The sequence below is a fragment of the Lineus longissimus genome, chromosome 13 (assembly GCF_910592395.1).
Source record: "Lineus longissimus chromosome 13, tnLinLong1.2, whole genome shotgun sequence".
In the NCBI taxonomy this organism is placed as follows: Eukaryota; Metazoa; Nemertea; class Pilidiophora; order Heteronemertea; family Lineidae; genus Lineus; species Lineus longissimus.
Window position 1 is genome coordinate 16,486,615 of NC_088320.1, and position 14,900 is coordinate 16,501,514.

Consider the following 14,900-nt stretch of genomic DNA (forward strand, 5'->3'; position numbering starts at 1 on the left):
GCTTACTATATTTAGTCCCGTAGACGACTGAGTCCTCCTGACATGATATAGCGTCCACCTCTGACCGATATGTCACATCCGCAAACACGTCCTCCGTGCTACAAGCGGCCGTCACCGCGGTGAAGTCATATCCGAACGACTTCCTCCGCAGAAAAGACAGCCGCCGAAACTTCATTTTGAAAGACTCGTTCATCGAGAGTCACAAATGTGCGAGTCAAACTCCTGATGGGGCCCAAGGTCACAATAAAGTCTTGTTGATAAAAGATGGAGTCGTAACAGAGCTCCAGAGTCGTATGACTTTTGACCAATTCTGTGAAGGTAGGAAAGAAGAATGTTTAACTTGGCTGTTCTAATCCTCTTCACATGAACCTCTAAGATTACGATAGCTAGGCCTAGTACCACCACAGGCCTACAAACAGACTATAGGCCTACAAACAAGGCAAGCTAAGTTATTTCAGAGAGACCTTAATCCATGATAAGAATTCTAATCCAAAGATGTTTGATTTAATTTGAGGTGATTATGATAATCTTAATTCACAGACACGATTCTTGTAGAAGGAAATCAAACTCTTTAAAAAACAGGAAATTGAATTCAAAGGGCAAGTGTATCGAAGGACATAAGTTGGTCTATGTATCCAAGTTCCCAAGTAGGTATCACAGTTGGTTAAATCACACAGACATCAACTAGGAACACTTCCTCCTTGAAGTAGATGTCAAAATCAACACACACAGAGCCACTCATATAAGAAGTCTTCTAAATCCACTGCCCAAGGCAAAACATTGTCCAAGTTTAATCCTCAATCAAGTTGTTCAATCTGTGCAATAGGCCTATTGTTGCCGACTCTTTCCTGACTGATAGCCAATGGCTTTATATGTAATATGAGTACCTACAGTCAATGTAAATACAAAAGATGATATAATTATTCAATGTGGGCCAATACTGACGGCCTGATTTATAAGGTAGAATGGGGTAATTGTAGCCCCGGTTTAATTGTAGCCCCTGCCTATGATATTGATTGATATCCCCATGCAGCAAACAATGCAAGGGCTACAAATAAACCGGGGCTACAATTACTCCATTCTACCATACTGGGATTTTTCATTTACTATTTGCTTCAGGAAGTAATTGAAGTAGTTATCTTGTTAGTGACATCACCACTATGCCTGCCCCCCCCCCTTGCCTCAATTGCTTTGTCTGTTTGGAAAAAGTCATTTACAAAGAGCATGCAGGCTACATTTGATTCACGATGTCACTTTTCACCCTCGCGTTGTGTTTGAGAACTTGAAATCATAAAGCAGTCAGATTTCTTTCAAAATGAATGCACATCTAAAACCTGGGAGTCTGTTTTCTGGAAAACAAAGGATTTTCCCCCTTGAAATTGACATTCACTTCATTTTGAAGGAGTTCTAATTGCTATCGGATTTTAAGTTCTGGCCAAAACAGTGGTTTTTATCATGAGGTCATCACCTACCATGCTAAAGGGACAGACAAAAGATAGCAAACCCATATGACCATGACAGCATTTGATTCAGTCAAGTCAGGTATGACAAGTCATTGTGCTGCCCTCAAACATGGCTGACCGTGACAATATTCTATTGTCAACCCTAACTCATGACAAGTGACATGAATCCCTAAGTGGCCTTATTGCTGGGACTTATACATTCACACAGGATCCCACTCAACTGATTAATCAAAGTCCTCAGCCTTAACAACAATAGGCTGTATTGAACTAGCAGCAGAATATTATAACTCAAATCAGAGCTGGTCAAAGTGAGTGGCAATGGGCCTACCATTGATCGAAAAGAAACGGCAGTAAGACACACTTACAACGCCGCCGAACACAGACTATCAATGACAACAAAGTTTCCAAAGAAATTTATCCCCGCACAAGTTTTGTGGGATTTGAAGATTGTGTCAATTCAGTGGAATCCTCCTTTAAACTTGTAATCACACAGCTAAGAATAAAGAGTAAAATTTCTTAACCAATTGAATTTTCAACCACAATTTTAGATGGATATCTGGCACGGAGTCTGAATCTGGCTCTACTCGATCTGTGAAATACACAACAAGTCCCCCAACATTTTCTGATGGAGCCATCCTGCATAATTTCGCCTTGCGACTGACTGAAGAAGAATCAGAACATCTCTCCAAAACCATTTCTGGGAAACACTTTCAGCGAGAACTCCTTTCTTACCAAGTCCTGTGATCTGAAATCATTTTAATTCACCAAGCACGCCGATGCCATTGTTTTTGTGGACACCCACAGCGATGAAGTAAGACCACTTGTGACATGTGACAACATTGACAGAGACAAAACTGTCGGTTCATGTGAATTTCGCATGATCAGTTTTTAGCCTACATTTTTACCACCATCAAAATGTACTTCATTATTTCCAGCTCCAAAAGGAACATAGTTAGCTAGAAATGGTCCTCTAGACTCATGATTAGGTCAGAAACTTGTAGTAGAATTCCATAGTTATGACTCTTGCAGCAGATTGGACCATTTCAGATACCGACTGAGGCACAGGAAATAAAGGGGCATATTGAGCATTGCATATATTCCTTTATTGAGAAGTTGAGATTTACAATGGAACCTCCCTTTGCGGACACCTCTCTATTGAGGACAACCTCTCTATCAACAAAATGATTAAGGACACTTGGTTTGGTCCCAAATTGATTGTTTCCATTCAATTTGACCTCTCTAATCAGGACACCTCTCTATTATGGACAGCACTTGTCAGTCGCGAGGGTGTCCTTAATAGAGAGGTTTTACTGTATATCTGATTCACAAACAAGTCAATCCAGCAGGAATGTAAGTTATGCAATATCAACCTGATTATGTTAACATTGATCAAGATGATAATAATGGCATCCTGGTTACTAAAGGTCAACGGAAGGGACTCCGGACATGCATAGGTCATTTGGTCAACGAGAAACGATAACATCAACAACATGAACTAGATATGGCCATGAGCTTGGCTTCTTGGACAGAATGGAGGAAACATGGAGCTGATTAAAAACACTGTGCTGCCATCTTCTAACAGTCAACAAAAACACAGTGCTGCCATCTTTTAACAGTCAACAAAATCTGGTAAAGTAAACATCATTTTCTCCAATAATGGGCCGCACATGCCCTGCGTGGCACCACATGTCTTAGCAGCCGGTGAGGGGCCACACAATCAAGATAAATGACAAGTGTATATCAAAATCTTGTAACTGTAAGTTAAGAAGGGGATGACTGGCCCAGTCAGGTTCCAAACACAACACAAATCATTCATCAGATCTCTTGGTCTCCTTCAAGTACGGGGACTGTCAGGTGCTGCCATCTATACAAACATTGCCAAACCAGAGTAGAATATGACTACAATCTGGTTTATTATTTCTTGTCCTGAAACAGAACATGACTCAAACTCGAGCAAATCAATACCCAGGCGCTTTCTTCACCCAAAACCACCGGGCAGACATCAATAAGGACTGATCGATATAATAATGTGGCGTTGGTTACCAGACACGGCGTGTGGAGATATAGATTCCTAAACCAACAGTTACAAGTGGTGGAGGAAGTGAATAGCACTTGAATACTTCATTTAGATTCAAGAAAGTGCCAGTTGGATCATCGAGTCGAGATGTTATCAAAAACTTTCCGTCAATAGAGTTCTAGTTGCTTTAGGATTTTGAGGTCAAGCCAAAATGGCGATACCTGTGGTCAACTCTTGATATAACAAGTAATAAAGCAGGGCCTGATTGGTCAATCAGTGTTCGCAATATTCAGCCCACAAAAAAACGTGAAACTTTAAGGAATTGTACAAATAAAATGGAAGGAATATTTTGCAATATACAGTGGTATACAGTAGTCTTATGACTCATGTAGGTACAGTTTGCAATATACAGTGGTATACAGTAGTCTTATGTCTCATGTAGGTACAGTTTGCAATATACAGTGGTATACAGTAGTCTTATGTCTCATGTAGGTACAGTTTGCAATATACAGTGGTATACAGTAGTCTTATGTCTCATGTAGGTACAGTTTGTAATATACAGTGGTATACAGTAGTCTTATGTCTCATGTAGGTACAGTGGTATACAGTAGTCTTATGTCTCATGTTGGTACAGTTTGTAATATACAGTGGTATACAGTAGTCTTATGTCTCATGTAGGTACAGTTTGTAATATACAGTGGTATACAGTAGTCTTATGTCTCATGTAGGTACAGTTTGCAATATACAGTGGTATACAGTAGTCTTATGTCTCATGTAGGTACAGTTTGTAATATACAGTGGTATACAGTAGTCTTATGTCTCATGTAGGTACAGTTTGTAATATTATGAGAGAACATATTGTTATGGGAGACAATTACTCTCCATTGATGTCAGAAACACTGACAAACAACACTATCAACTCGTAATGGAGAATGCATACATTAAGGCCAAATGAATTGAATTTTCAGAATTACATCACCTTCCATCCCAATTTTCGCAAGATCACCAAAAAATTCATATTTTTTATATTTTGATCAAAAAGTGTTTCGTCCATATGTTTTAAATTTGTCCTGGAATAGCCTTGAAACGTTCATATAAAATAAACTCTTTGGCAAAGAGATTTATCCCGATATCAACTAAAAATAAATGTTACACGGCCTAACATGAAAGTTATACTTGTTTTTGATGCAATATTTATAAGAACAGTAGCAGAGGTTGTTGACTCATATCATCACTGTAGTTGCCATGACATTTTTTTGTGATATTGTTAAGTAAGTATACCCCCAGCACAATTATAGCCTCTGCAATGCATCAAATAGCTGGCGGTACATGTTAATGCACACATAGGCTATAATTGTATCACCTTGCCCTACTTTCCACCAAAGAGATACAGTGATGCAAAGGTCAATGTAAATCATGTCCCCCCCATCAGGCCATGACATCCTCCCTGAGAAGGGAGGGGACCAGGGTTACCATTGACTGATGCATAACTTGTACAATCCACAGATCACTATTTGAACACATTTTGGAGGATTGTCCCGTTGAGAATGCCGGGCCCGACACTGTTAGAAGGTTCTGAGGACAGGCAGCTCGGTATGACTGGGATTATAAGTCAGGCGCCCGCCCGACCAATAACGCTCGTGGAGAACACATCTATGATGTCTGACAACTGTTTACCTCATCATTCATGTCATTGTGTCACAATTACATGTAATTTCTCAAGGCATTTCCGCTAGCAAGCATACAGGGAGACAGAGTCCAAGGTTTATGCCAATAGGTACAACATGAAAGGTCACAAACATGAAGAGCTATTGAGTGTTTATACCTGAACTCAGGGTCACAGCTGGAGGGTGGGTAGGGGTAACAGATGCCCCCCCCCCCCCCCCAGGTTCATCAAACACATGCTTTTCATCCAGATTTTGGCCGATTCTCAAACTGACAAAGCACAGAGGAGGTATTTTGCCGCCCCCCTCCCCAGGACCAACTACACATGCACAGAAAATGAATAATTTGGGTCACTCTGCATACCAGTAGCCAAGAACATAGATGTCACTACCAGTCAGGTGGCCACAACATCATGTTGTTAGCTTGGGCTATGAAATAAAGGGGTTCACGATGGATCGAGATCAGCCCCCCCCCTCATCTTGACAGACAAGAATTGATAAGAATCTGATATTGAAACGGGCTCTGCACGCTCTCTCAAGAAGACGGGCCGGGCCGCCCAGCTGGGACTACTTACGTCGCTCATCAATCCTGTCTTGTGGCTCTGAAAAATCTGCCACATCCAGTGTGGTACTGGTGGATAATTTCCTCAAGACACGCTTCACGAAGCTCTCCTTGGCCACATCCGGAGCATCCGGGGCTGGCAACGGTTCCAGAGCCGTCTCATACATGGTGAGGTCTACGAACACAGATTATGCAATCTTGAAATAGCAGTAGAAATGCAAATAATGGCAACAAGGCCTGCAGCACAGTGAGAATGCTCTCAGAGTAAACAAGGCGTTTTCTCCAAGTCTAAATCCAGAGTCAAATCTTCCTTTGTGTGGTAAGTTTTTTGGTCATCAACACTGCAGTGTCCTGCTCTAATAGAAGTAGTGGGTCACCTCAAAGTCTGCACCAATGAAGACGCTGGGATCCGGCACACTCCCTTCGGTGATTGGAAAGAACCAATGCGAGTAGAATGACCACAGAGAAGGTCAGAAGGACTTAACTCCTCACGAACTGTGCGGTGAGAGCCCAACCAGGAAGTCTCACTAACGTTAAAATGTCACAAAACACTTTTACCTGGAATCGTCAAGTAGGTCACTGTATATCCAACAGAAGAAAGTGTTCATCCACGCGGATCAAAACCAAATTATGGGATACGACACATTATCCACAACCTGTCGTGTTCCAAACAGTTATGTTCTTTGCAAACTTTGGCATCTACCATATTGTCCAGAAGTTGCAGGCCTGAACATGGTCACCAGAAACTCACCAACCAGGAATGTGACATTGCACAAAAAAATGGAAACTTTTCACATGAAAATCTTGTCCATGGAACTGCCCTTACTTGCAAAATCTGCCTCTGAACTTGTCATTTTTCATCCGATTTCAAAAATTCAACACTCTACAGTCGAGCTGAGGTACATATCTTTTCGTTTCTCCAGTCAAATGAAGCTCTATAAAGAGGAAAAAACATGAATCCTCCAAAAATATGAATCCCTACATCCCTGCACCGAACTGTCCAGCAGTATAGGCTTCCACACTCACAAATACGATTCATTGAACAAGCTCCATTCCAAATGAATGCAGCTGTAATTACAATGTAAGTCCTAAATATTTATCAGTCGATTGAAAATTGCCTGCACAATTTGAATCCTAAGTGACCTTATTCAGGACAAAACATGACATTGTCACAAGTTTGAAAAGAACTGTTGCTAAAATGCACCTCCATGTGTTCAATATGTTGCCGACAATTGGCTAAAGTGATTGAAATGTACAGCTGAAATGTACATGTATTTGTAAACCCTAAGCCGGGTCGACCTAGTCACAACACATGGAACTCCATCAATACCTGATCGTGAAAGTTGATACGATTGTGAATGAATAAAATCTCGGCTTGGGAAAGTACGTATCCAGATACAAGGTAACGAGCTCGCCCCCTGCTGCCAGTTCCTTCAACCAAATTTAGGAATCGGTGCAAAAATGACTCAAAACGACCACACAGTCTGTATCTGCTGACAGTTTCACAATCCACTTGCACGATTCAGAACCAGAATATTCATGACCAGCACCTCAACCGCATTGAATAACAATTCATCCACATGCGGTCGTGACAACTATAGTGTGATAAAACATGTTGAAGCAGACGTTTTCAGAAAAACGTGTTTTTGATAATCAAATCCAAAGAATATTGGTATCCACTGAAACAATCTCCATCCCAGCTTCAGCCAAAGATGATTCCAAATTTCTCCAAAATATCATCGATACGAAATACTAGTTCTCATTTCCTCGAGGTCACACCTCAATCTGATCATGTCGGAAGAGCTGACACTTATGCGAGTGCCAATGTGAATCTCATACCCTCCCCTCTCAATGGATTAGACACCTTTTCATTCGAACACCTGCTCTGTTCATTACAAACTTTCAACTGAATTTGAATTTGAACATTTCTAATTGTCACGATTGTGTACATGACTAAAAATGAATTTCAAAGATCGACAATTTTTTTAACTGATACCAAATACTACTAATGCCAAGTTTCAGCAATTTTGCATGCATGGTAACTCCATTAAGGCAATGTTTATTTCTATTAAGCTGAGGCACAAGAAATACGAAAATCGTCAGACATAAAGGGTCAAGATGTTGACGTATTATCAGAGGAAGCATTGGAAAGCTGTCTAGCCTTGAGGAGGGAGGGTACAAGATACAGGTTGACACTTGCATCAGCCTGGAGACAACATTATCTAGCACAGTAGGTCTAGATGTGGCATGATTCCCGCGCTTGACCAACCACAGTAGAGATAATCAGCATCATAACCACTGCAATAAATTTGCAACACACAAAAAAGTTATAATGACTTTTCTCTGATATTTGTAGAGATGATCGGTGACCCAGTTTCAATATGAAATTTGTCATTTCTATTTTTGTCAGACAATCCTTGTTTTTCCCACAACCAAGTACTGTGTCGACCAGTTTAAGTTAATCAAGGGCATCTTTAATTAAGTTAATAGGTAAAATTAACACCAATCAGTTAATCTGGGTGGGTTCGAGACCCAATCTGATTTTTCATTCTAGTTGGATCCCCTTTCATTCCCCAGATTCATGGGAATCCCTGGATTCATGACACACCCTGAATCCATGGGAATCCCTGGATTCACTGCAATCCCTGGATTCATGGCCTACCCTGATCCAAGGGAATCCCTTCATGCTGTGAACCCATCACCATGTGAAGAAAGACTCCCAGTATGTAAACAGGATCATCTATCAGATATATTCAATCAAATGCAAACCTAGCTTAATCTAAAATGTACTTTTGTCTCAAAACACAACTAAACGACAGTAAACTCACTCCAACACGGTCCTCATGACCTGTAAACTCACTCCAACACGGTCCTCATGACCTGTAAACTCACTCCAACACGGTCCTCATGACCTGTAAACTCACTCCAACACGGTCCTCATGACCTGTAAACTCACTCCAACACGGTCCTCATGACCTGTAAACTCACTCCAACACGGTCCTCATGACCTGTAAACTCACTCCAACACGGTCCTCATGACCTGTAAACTCACTCCAACACGGTCCTCATGACCTGTAAACTCACTCCAACACGGTCCTCATGACCTGTAAACTCACTCCAACACGGTCCTCATGACCTGTAAACTCACTCCAACACGGTCCTCATGACCTGTAAACTCACTCCAACACGGTCCTCATGACCTGTAAACTCACTCCAACACGGTCCTCATGACCTGTAAACTCACTCCAACACGGTCCTCATGACCTGTAATCTAATGAATGATTTGAAAATATGATAACAGATAAAGAAATGGGTAAAAGGTACTTTTTATCATTTTGATAGTCAACAACTCAAGTGTGTTTGAGAAGTCTTTTTCACCCAATAACTTTGACACCATTACTCCCTGCAGAATCACTTCCCAGCTTGCTGAGAATCAGGCATTCCAGCTTGCCAAGCTAGCCTGTCCTGGCAAAGGAAAAAGTATTTCAATAAAGTTGGAAAAGATATTGTTGGAGTCTTTCAAGGGGACACTTTTCACCAGGGGTTCTCAAAATATCAAGGGGGAGTATTTTGAAAACCACTGGTTTCATAAGGATGAGTATATATATTTCCACCCACCTGGATGAATCTGAAATGTATTAGGGTGGTGTTGTACAATTTAGCCACTGCCTGCGAGCTTTCATGTGTACTGTATTCTAAACTGTAGGGGCTATAAATTGTACCCGGCCTTGTGCCACTTTATCTTATGAATTGTCTCAAAATGTCTGGTAACAGTCCCCAAGCAAAGATATTTAGGTTGAGGGCACTGATTACCACAAAACCATTCACCAGAAAATATTTGCAGCTTTTGACGGTTTTATGAAGTTGCATCTTTGGGTAGTTTTAATTTACCATTTTGACAAAACTGTAGAAGTAGGTTCAATTCAATCCGTCTTACTTCGTGTTTTATTTTCACAGATTTCGCTGCTGACGAAAAACGCGGAATAAACGTATGTGAAACTTCCTGGTATACAGTACGATGTTTTACGTCAACAAGCCAGATCATGTTGTTAATTGATGTCATTCAATCATTCTTAAGTGGTCAATTGACAGTTCACCTCACTAAACAGTACTGATAGCGATAATCAACAAATTATGAATTATTTGAACATCAATCGATTACCCGGAAAATATTCCACCAGGAAAATATTCCACCATAAAAATAGCACCTTCACTTTTTGGAATTTTGCCAGAGATTTTTGAGTCCCCAGCGGATTCAATAAGCTTAGCTTTTTACCCCTGTTGTTGGATTTTTGACTTGCCCCACCATAGACACTCAGGTGTAAGGGACCACAGCTCATCATCTCATCCAGCAGACTGCTCCCCTGTAGCTGTGGGTGAAGAACCAGGAATGTTACACTTGTGAGTCCCCTACAGGTTTAATACACTTTAAAACCCTGAACTCTTTTTAGCCCTAGCATAGATACTCAGATACAAGGAGCCAAACGTTCAGTCTGGCCTGACATACAGTTATATGTTGTTTTCATGGTTGCTGGGACATATTTCTGTAAAAGAGCAAAAAATTCAAGTTCCAGGAATCCCGCTGGTAAATCTGAAGAAATAAATTCCAAGTTATTATGTCACTTGGGATCAAACTCAGCCCCAAACACTGCAGTCAGCAGTGTTCATCACTGCATCTCCTCAAACCTTTCAACACAGATCGCATACTGACCTATGTACATTGTAAGCCATAATGACAAATCAATCTGATGTCTCTATTCTGAAGGATTTATTTAGTCTGACTGCAAATCAGTGAAATTGACAACATGAAATGCAAAAAGTCACTCAAATCGAAAATTGTTAAAGCATTCTCACCCGAACGTTGACTTTGCCGGGACCTCCTTGGTGACTGTTGAATGGAAGAGCGGTGACGGGTAGGTACCCTGCTCATCAACTTCTTGGCACCAAACCTTTTGTCGGCAACAGGCAGCTCCAAAAGTTCCATCCTCCCAAGCATTTTGGCAAATTTATTGAGACGATCGAAACTATGTCTATACGCACAAGTTGCTAATCAAGGTTTGATGAATTGTATTAAGTCTATCAACACCTTTAGTTATATAACATGTACGGGCTTGTCAAAAACAACTGGGCTTTATTTTATTACCGAGAAAGCAGAATTCAGATTTCGAATCACTGGCCTACTTTTGGAAAACGTTATGGAAAAGATTACCTTTGAACAAACTGTGATGGTCACAAGAATGAATAAATTCTTGGTGGTACACTACTCACAGACAAACCTCTCTTTGTGGACACCTCACTTAGCAGGACACCCTCAGTATTAAGGAGAACCATTTTGGTACAAAATGAGTTGATTCTAATTTGACCTCTGTAATCAGGAAAAGGACAGCATTTGTCCGTCCCAAGATTGTACTTGATAGAGAGGTTCTACTGTTTATCAAATTCTAGAATTACATAACGTATGATAGTAGAGGTCTTGATATGGTCTTTTTTTCATTACCAAGAAATCTGCATTCCAAATGTAAGCCAACCTGGAAAACCCATTTCTGGTGGGGTGGCATCAACACGCCCTAGTTGAAAGATAGGCTGGCAAGTGATTATTTACCAAACTCAAGTGACCCTCATGCCTAGAGCTGTGAATCCAAACACACTTGACCTTGCCAACTTTCCAAAAAGCAGTTAAGATGCTTATCTGTCGATGTCAGGAAAATTCGCCAACATTCTGCGCGCTCACCCCAGTAGCTCTTCAACATGGTCTTCATTGAGAAAAGAGCGTCTGCGATGAACTGATCTGTTGTTGATATTTCTCCCGATATCAAAATGATGTACAACTGCCCTTGTGTCAAAATATTATTCAGGTTTTATTCAAAAATATCTTGCAAGTCCTGAGAGAGGTGCAAACATCTCCTCATATTCAAGTGAATCAAACAAGAATCTTGTAACGTTGACATTTTTACGTTATACCACCCTCTGTTGAGCGGCATAAAGTAAATAAGTGATGTGTGACATCAGAATGAGGTCATTTTGTCAACAAAGATATCCATGATCTAAGAATAACTACCAGTATGACATTTATGACTAAAAATGGACACAAGCATAGATATTGTGGTATTACACAGACAGCCCAGTAGCCTAAAGTGACCCATTACCTCCTAAGAGGAGCCCCGACCTAAAGATAATGTGCCCAGTTAGGCCTGATGCACCTCACAGTTCAGGCCTGAGGCACTTGACATCTCAATTTGACCTAAACTGTCAGTATTTGCATAGAAATTAGAATGGTCACCTGATCATCCCTGTCCAGAAAAAGAACTTGCGTGGCCACCCGCTATTCCACAAACCGGCAAGGAAAGGGAAACGTCACACCCAAGTCCCAGGTCATAGGTCGTCAAGTCTCAGACCTCAATAATTCACCCCAAAGGTTTGACTGATATCATCTGCATTTTGTGAATGATTTTCTGACGAGTGCAACTAAAACGCAGACACCCCTGCTTGGGAAAATATGACACTGTATGATATCCTCATCCCAATATGCAAAAGACATTATCAGAACAGAGACGCACTGACATTGCTTATACTGATGTCACCTACCCTCGCTGCTCTCCTCCTCCAGACCCACATAATCCATGCTGCTCTTGACAGATTCCCGACAGCGCTCAAGGATTAGCCCCAGAGAAGGCGGTACTGTCTCCACCACTGGTGATTCTACCGTTGATCCTTTCAGCATGATGCTTGATTGTACAAGACCAGGAAGAGGGATTGCTCCGTAACGATAATCCATAGTGAGCTCACCAGGAAAACAATCACTTCAAAAACTGAATCAATTCGAAAAAACAGTTATCGAATTGTTTCTGTTAAATCGTAGAAGCTTAAAATCCCAGAAGTTTCAATCAAGATCTTTAGATTTTTCTCGGAACGTATTTTTTGTTGCCTAAAACTTTCGGTGGTTTATACAAAGTTCATGCGATTGAGAACAGCCAGTATTTTGAACAACATGTAAGTATTTTCTCTTCCAGGTCTATTCTGAAGTATAATTCCCTCTTTTCAGTCATATCAGCAGTTCATGAGAGGTAGTATCTATCTCCCTAATTCAGTGCTGGTCAATTGAAGTTCCTCAGTCAGTGAGATAAAACGTGATGATCATTGGCTGCAACGAGGTCCAAAATCCATTCAAGAACTGAAATAATCCTTTCATCAGATAAAATATCACTGAAATAATACCTATAATCTTGTGGTTTAGTTGACTACAGTCGATCATCCAGCGATACTGGCGTTCCTCCAAAACTGATGGCAGACAAAGTTAAGTTGTGATAATCCTTGATAAAGTAGTGATCACCATTCTCACTTCAGTCCTAAATCCCTCCAAGCGCAGAGTTATTCCTGTACTCCCGCCCTACAGTGAAATCAGAACATTTCACTGTTAAAATATCCCAACAATCTTGTGGTTGTACTTTTCCAATCGTTGATTCATCTAGCGATACTGGGAAAGTGTTCCTGCTCAGCTGACGGCAGACAAAGGTATAAGAACTAGTCTCGTCAGGTGAACCAGGTAGAAATAACGAAACTCCTACTCCTACACAATGCAACTAAAGTTAAACCTTCCTTATTAAACACACAGGTTTTGGTCCCGAATTGCTTGTTTTCATTGAATTTGAGCTATCTCATCTGGACATTTAAGGGTTAAGAACGGTGGAGCTGAAATTTATATTCAATACTTAGTCACGCAATTGGAAATTTTCAAATTCTATTACAAACTTCTAAATTTTTTAAGAAGGGCGAAGGCCTTTAAGACCCTGTATCAGACTTTCATTGCCAACCTCCTACCCAGGAGCTGATAAAACAATGAGTCACCTCTGTTTATAGAGGCAATCGCAATCAAATCAATGGGATCCAGACTGATTATCATTATTATGACCGCTGGTATCATTTGATGTAAGATTCTGAGCGATATCACAGGTTCATCAACCTCCTGCAGCCAGCAATGATGCAACTGACTATTACTGTACAGACATCCATTTTGCTGATAAAGCATATTCCACTCATGATTGTTGATAGGTGGATTTTCATTAAAGCACAATAAATGTCATCACAGACCTCAACCAAACAAGTTCCCAAAATAATGCATCTATAGAGGGAGTTACATGTTCTTTCACATTATGAGACATCCTGATAGGAGCACCCCCCATCTTTTCCATGTCATCGGGACAGTACCCTGACAGGCCTCATCCCCCTCTGCCCCATTCCTCCTCTAAAATAAGTCCCACAATGCAATTTCTGAGTATACAGTGCATCAAATGTCATCACAGAGCAGACATTAGATCCAACCAACAGGTTCTGCCTACCAGGATATCATCTTTTCCATGTCATCGGGACAGTACCCCTGACAGGCCTCATCCCCCTCTGCCCCATTCCTCCTCTAAAATGAGTCCCACAATGCAATTTCTGAGTATACAGTGCATCAAATGTCATCACAGAGCAGACATTAGACCCAACCAACAGCTTCCTGGGATAATGCACACCCAAGGATAGACGTATTCATACGATGGGACTGGGTACCCCCCTTCCCCCTCTTCAAACGCTCCCACACTGCACCCAATTCCCCCCAAAAGAGTCCCAAATTGCCATTTCTGAGTATTCATTGCATCAAATGTCATCACCAAGCAGACGTCAGATCAAACGGACAGCTTCCCGAGGTAATGTATACGCCTCACTGTTGCGATGACTCATTCTCCAACTCTCAATGGGACATTTGGAGGAAACCTCAAAGTCTGTTAGTGCTCACCATCTCATCAAGGGAATAGAGCTGTTACACTGGATCACATCAATTAGCATAACGAACAAGGCAGGATAGGATGAGCAGTCATCCTAGGTCAGCACCACAACTACTACATTTCAACATACTCTTGGTTTACCAATCTAAAATGGTACGTGGATTGTGGTTCGTAATCATGGGGCAGGAAAATAGAACGCAGTTACACACTGCTGATACAAATTTGCTAAAACTTGGTACTCATAGTACAGTGGAATATCCCTTAGCGGACAACTCTCTGTTAGGGACACCCCTCCATAAAGGACCAAGTTTTGGTCCCAAATTGGTTGTTTCCATGTATTTTGACCTCTCTTATCAGGACAACTCCCTATTAAGGACAACACTTGTCAGTCCCTAGAGTGTCCTTGATAGAGAGGTTCTACTGTTCTGG

General features: G+C 41.1%; 2 protein-coding genes across 5 annotated transcripts in view; one reads left to right on the forward strand and one right to left on the reverse strand.

Annotated features, from left to right (window-relative positions):
• Nucleotides 1-14,900, forward strand: part of LOC135497776 (speckle-type POZ protein-like) — an 87,425-nt gene that overhangs the window by 46,756 nt on the left and 25,769 nt on the right. The window lies entirely within an intron of this gene.
• The window catches only part of LOC135497775 (N-chimaerin-like), a 47,369-nt gene that overhangs the window by 26,397 nt on the left and 6,072 nt on the right, over nucleotides 1-14,900 (reverse strand). The window contains exon 1 of one of the 3 annotated variants that reach the window (XM_064787661.1): nucleotides 5,720-7,314. The exons of 1 other annotated variant lie outside the window; for it this stretch is intronic. In XM_064787661.1, coding sequence (XP_064643731.1) covers nucleotides 5,720-5,873 — 154 coding nt within the window. In that variant the 5' untranslated portion in view covers nucleotides 5,874-7,314. Of the gene's footprint in view, nucleotides 1-6; nucleotides 305-5,719; nucleotides 7,315-14,900 lie in introns of those variants that run through there. One more of the 3 variants, XM_064787660.1, reaches the window with a different exon arrangement.